At 38.8% G+C, this 6039-nt stretch overlaps 1 protein-coding gene across 1 annotated transcript; it reads right to left on the bottom strand.

Moving 5' to 3' along the window:
* Positions 1–4009: 4009 nt before the first annotated feature.
* LOC107467126 (uncharacterized) lies at positions 4010–4424 on the bottom strand. The gene is made up of 2 exons (XM_016086163.1): positions 4275–4424; positions 4010–4198 (listed from the first exon to the last, which is right to left on the bottom strand). The coding sequence occupies exons 1-2, from the start codon at positions 4422–4424 to the stop codon at positions 4010–4012; spliced, it is 339 nt and encodes a 112-aa protein (XP_015941649.1).
* Positions 4425–6039: the final 1615 nt, after the last annotated feature.

Below are 6039 nucleotides of genomic sequence, written 5' to 3'. Positions count from 1 at the left end.
ACTGTATTTGGAGGTCGCTAGCAACGGTGAGGAAGGAGGTCGGTCCGGCATTGTCATCGACATTCAGGTATGTATGCAGCATTTGTGACGGTTTCATTTTCAGTTTGAACGTAATAATGTTTGAACAGATTCTCTTAGTATCTTAGTATTGCAAGGGTTTGATTTGATTTTTTTTTGTATCTCTAAGAAATGGGAAGCTTTACTCTGACTATCTACCATGGAGGTCGATTTGGATATGAAGATGGGACATTGCGGTATATAGGGGGACAAAAGACAATCATTGAAGATGTTGATAGTGATTGCTGGTCTGTATTTGAGGCATATGCAGAGTTAGGGCAGTTCGGATACACCAGAGAGAATATTTCAGCTATGTGGTATAAGGATCCAGCTAGTCAATGGTTAGAGAAGGCCCTGAAATTATTTGCTATGGATAAAGATGCACTTAAGATGTGCAAAATAGTGAACTTGAAGGGTCATGTTGAGGTGTTTGTGGTGCATGTGGTTGAGGACGCAAAAGAATTTCCTAAAGCTGGGTTTATTGATGTTGGAGGTCAAACAGAGGAAAATCTCAGTAATGAGTTGGTGGTTTATGAGGGTGAAAAAGGTCCGGAGGTGAAAAATGATGATGTGCAACAAGGCAATGAAGGAGATAAGTTAGAAACAGATGTGGCTACTAAAAATGAACGGACTGAGATAAATAGCAATGATGATAGCGATGATGAGGAGTTTATTCCGTCTGATCCTGAGGTTGATAGTGCAGACGACATTCATTTTACAGATAGTGACGAGGAATATGATGATGAGAGCGAGTTTGAGGAAGATACAAGTGCCAAGAATAGTAAGAGGATTGATAAAGGCAAAGGGGTTATGAGTGGCGATTTTAGTGATGAGGAAGGCTTCAATAGCGATGAAGTGGACTTTGAGTATGAGGTTGATGTTGGTTTAGATGATGAGGAAGGACAAGGGGAAGATAACAATGAGACAAGGAACTATCCAATTCATAAGGATTGTAAAGGCATGAGTAGTTACAAGTGGGAGGTGGGAACAATTTTTGCTTTAAGAGATGAATTTAAGGACACTGTGACGTCGTATGCAGTACAAACGAGAAGGGGACTCAGGTATGCAAAGCTTGACTTGGTTAGAGTGAGGACTATTTGTCAGCCTGGTTGTCCTTTTTGGTTATATGCTGCTAAGATGAAAGAGGAAGCAACTTGGCAGCTTCAGTCCATAAACCTTAAGCATACATGTGGCCAGTCGCATAGGGTTGGGATAATGCATACTTCGTGGTTGAGTAGAGCTTTTAAGAAGAAGGTGGAACATAATCCGAAGGTTAAGATCAAGGAATTGGTGAACAAGGCACAAAGGAAGTGGAATCTGACAGTTACAACCTCAATGGTAGCTAGGTCAAGGCAAGCTGCGTTGGATGACATACAGGGAGAGTATAGGAAGCAGTACAAGAGGATTGGTGATTACTGCTATGAGTTGCTACGTGCTAATCCAGGATCATCAGTGATGTTCAAGGTATAAAGGTCCCTTGACTTTGAGATTGAGCAGCAACACTCATCTTTGAACAACTACTGCATATTTTAAAGACTTTATGTATGCCTAGACGCTTGCAAAAAAAGCTTTGTGCACTGTAGGAAGTTCATTGGGTTAGATGGCTACTTTTTGAAAACACCTCAAGGGGGGCAGCTGTTGACTGCTATAGGTTGGGACCCGAATGATCAAATGCTCCCTATCGCCTATGCCGTTGTGGAGTTAGAGATGAAAGATACCTGGACTTGGTTTCTGAAACTGCTAATTGATGATTTCAGGTCTAAGACAATTGGCAGGGCAACCTTCATATCTAATCAGCAGAAGGTAAATAATTATTGTGGTAAATTGAATTAATATCCTCAATTAACATACTTATGCATAGACAATTTTACCTCCTTTTGCTAGGGTTTACTGCCAACTTTTGATGAAGTGATCTCAGGTGTAGATCACAGGTTTTGCGTGCGCTATCTCTACAGTAACTTCAGAAAAAATTTTCCTAGATTGCAATTGAAGCAATTGATGTGGAGGTGTGCAAAGGCTACACGCTGGAAGGATTAGGAGAGAGAAATAGCAGTGGTCCGAGCGGTAAATGTGGAGGCTCACAGGCATCTCAACTCTATTCCTCCTAGATTCTGGAGCAGGTCCAGGTTTAACTTCTATTCCAAATGTGATAGTCTTGTAAACAATATGTGTGAAAGCTTTAATGGGGGCAATATTAGAGTCTAGGAAAAAGCCCATTATTACTATGCTAGAAAAAATTAGGGTGTATCTAATGAGTAGATGGGCTGTTAATAGAGAAAGAATTCAAAAGTTCAATGGAACAATTTTATCTCGAATTAGGAAGAAGATAGAGAGAAGAGGTAGGGCAGCCGGTGAGTGGAGGCCTTACTGGTCTGCTGCACAAACTTATGAGGTTGTCAATGGGTTGAGCAAATATGCTGTTGATTTGTCTCTTCGTGAGTGTTCATGTAAGAAATGGCAGCTAAGTGGAATTCCTTGCACACATGCCATCAGCTGTATAAACTTCAAGGGTCTTGAATTGGATTTGTATGTGAATGACTACTACAAGAGAGATACCTATGTCAAGTGCTATGAATCGGTAATCAACCCTCTCAATGGCCCAGATCTGTCAGAGCACACTAACTTCGATGATGTCATGTCACCACCTTATCAGAAGCCTAGCCACAGACCAGTGAAGAAAAGGAAAAGAGGACCTGATGAATCAGAGGCTAGATGCCAGACACACTTGTCTAGGAGGAGGCGGATACAGAGGTGTTCAAAGTGTGGTGCATCAGGTCACAAGAGAGGAAGGTGCAGCAATCCACCCCTCCCTGTAAGTTCAGTTCTCCACATGACTGTTAGGGTTTATTGCAATGTTTTTCATATGTATGTTAGGGTTTATCTGTCTTCTTGTTAGTGTATTGCAGGCCCAACCACTTAAACAAACTGCTGCCAAGAAAACTAATGGAGGAAGGAAGAGATCAATTTCACAACCTGCTGTGCAATCTGCTACCAGAGGGAGGAAGAGGTCCAAACCACAACGAAAGTCATCATCATAGCCCCAACCAGCCACCAGCTCAACACCCATAACCAGGTCCAAGTCATCCCATTTCCAGCCCATCCACAAGCGCACAACACATGCATCTAGGCCCAATACAACACCAGCATCTACTCCCCAGTGAAGGCCCAAGATGAAGCCCATCAGAAGCTCAACCCAACCACCACCAGCTGCCAAGCAGAAGGGTGCATCCAGCTCAAGCCAACCAGTTATGAACAAGGTCTCCTTCACTTACAACATTGCACTACATGTTTCTCCAAGAAAGTTGAGGCTGATGGCAAAACTGCCTCCAAGGGATTAGGGAAAACTTTAACAATATTTAAAAACTATTTAAGTTGTTAGTTGGTTAATGTAGAGTTAGTTTGATCATACTGTATGGTTGTGAGATTTCATTTTGATTGCAACTTATTACATACTTTTTATGCTTAATATTGTGTAAAAGTGAACATAATTACTGTTGTTTTGTTCTAAGTCCAACTGTCATCTAGTTTGTTGAATGGTTTAAGCTTATTACCCTTGGTTTGTTAATGAATGAAGTCACATGGTTGTGTTTTGATATATCTGTTTCTGCTTTCATTTTGATGTTGAGCAAGTATTACATACTACATGTTATGCATTACTAAACCAGACACAATTCTTCAGTCATATTTCCGGGCAACCATTTTCACTTTCATTGCCAATTTTTTATGAAATTACAGACACACATCATCACTTACATACACATAAATTAACCTACAAAAATCAGTTTCATTACCAAAATACTATCCAGCAACAGCAGCAGTTTTTAATTACATAAAGTAGACTTCAATGCCTAAGTACAAACTAACTAAAATTGCCCTATTTTCTACTTAAATTTCATCAACCCAGTTTCAGAGGCAGCAAACATGGTAAACCCTGCTTATGATTCAACGAAACCTACAGCCAGCAAAATAAACAACCATCCCAGTCAACCATGCCCAACATTGCAGCAACCTTTAACTTCCACTCAGATGCCTTCATGTCTGCCTTCAGGGCTACAACTTTCCTTTTCAACCTTGCAACATACGGATCTTTACTTTCAGCTTCTGGGTCTACCCAACAGAAAAACTGACACTCATCTTTAACCTACATGAACCCACCATACTCAGTGTCCAGAAACAAAACGTTGGGGTCAGTTGAGAACAACAAAACATGAACTCACCTCATAGTAGACGCAGCTCCAGAATCGGCGACATGAGTTTTCTTTGGTTCCCGAAACTCGCAACACTGGTCTCTCTCCATGCCCACAAAGAATCCCCCTCTTCTGCGCAGATCCCCTGGTCCGAGACGACCTTGAGCTCTCCGATGCCATTGCTGCACTGGAACCCTAACCCTAGCAGACGCTTTATGATTCTGGTTTGGGGGTGAGGTTTTTAATTAAAAATAAAACTTAATTTTCTAAACCAAGTGGTTCAACTACCGGTAACAACGTCAAGGGTAAATGTGTCCAAAAATTTTCGTAAAGGAGGGGGACGATTTTAATGTGTTTGTAAAGATTGAGGATGATTTTAATGACAAAAAAAAGATTAGGGACGAAATTGATTTTGACCCCAGACCTTGGGGATGAAAAAAGTACTTATCCCTAATTGTTTTATTAGATTTTTAAGAAATTTACTTTTAACAACTTAAGTTATGGAGATTTTTTTTACTAAACTTTTAAAGAATATGTACTTAACAACCTATATAAAAAAGACAAAACTAAAGGAACTAATACTAAGAATTACTATAGACTACATTCTTCAATTTTTTCGTATAACAAGCAAAACAAATTACTCACTTTATAACATCTTCACTATCAGAATGTCAAGCTTTCCGACTACGCTACTCTAATAGTAAGAAGTATTACGACGACTTCATATACTTAATAATAAAATAGGAGCTTTTAACTCGAAATCGTATCACTATTTTCTTTAAAAAAAATTAGAAAAATACTTTATCTTGCAAACTAACAAACACGTACATATATACAACACTCTATACATAAGTAGCTTATGAATTTAGTATACATATATTCAAAACATACAATTCATATCCCTCTTACAAAATATAATATTGATGGCGAGGGATAAATAAATGATAACTAAAACAACAATATCGAATAAGCAAAACGTAATAAAACTCTTCGTGAGTCTCGTCACCCGTCTCCTAAAAAGATAAAGCTGTAGGGGAGTGAGAATTTAACCACACGGTCTCACCATGGAGTTTTAGAATTGTCATAAGAAGATATTTAAAGAGAAATCTATTTTCAAACTCTGTGATTATCGATGTCTTGTGAATCTTTTAAAAACCGACGGTTTAACTACTAAAAAATTCAAAGCCTTTTTAAAAGAAATTAGTTAAGTATCCTGAAATTCAAAACTCGCTTTTCTTATAAAAGAATCTTAAAAGTTTCTTGACAGTATGAATGACCAACCTGTTTCAAATATAAGTTCATTAAGCCTATGCTGAACCAGCTTGATATTTCATACTTTACAAAGCCTCAATCAGAAACCAATCACGCAATCAACCAACATTATCATCAATTTAGCACCAAAACTCAATCTCAAAAGTATCACACCAGAATAAACACAGACAAGAAAAAATAGGTATAGATAGCAGTTACAGCAAGTAGCTCAGATAACAGTTAAAGATATTTAAGCAGTTAGGCAAACCACAAAACAAATTCAAACCCAGACAAAGCATCCAAATGCATATGATGCATGTCTACCCTATGGCTAATGAAATCATTTGTCGGTTATCTAGCCAAATCTAACATGTCCGGTAGCTAACCCGAACACTGTCTCTGTATTGCGCATTAATATCATTATAGAGAATACGTGCCCTGTCACCATTAGAGGGATTATGTGCCATGTCATCATTAGAGGGAATATGTGTCCTGTCTCCCTTACAACCAAAGAGAAAATACAGATATACTTGATAAAGTATTT

Source organism: Arachis duranensis, chromosome 9, assembly GCF_000817695.3.
Source record: "Arachis duranensis cultivar V14167 chromosome 9, aradu.V14167.gnm2.J7QH, whole genome shotgun sequence".
In the NCBI taxonomy this organism is placed as follows: Eukaryota; Viridiplantae; Streptophyta; class Magnoliopsida; order Fabales; family Fabaceae; genus Arachis; species Arachis duranensis.
The sequence above is the reverse complement of the archived record's forward strand: the minus strand, read 5'-3'. Positions and strand labels throughout refer to the sequence as shown.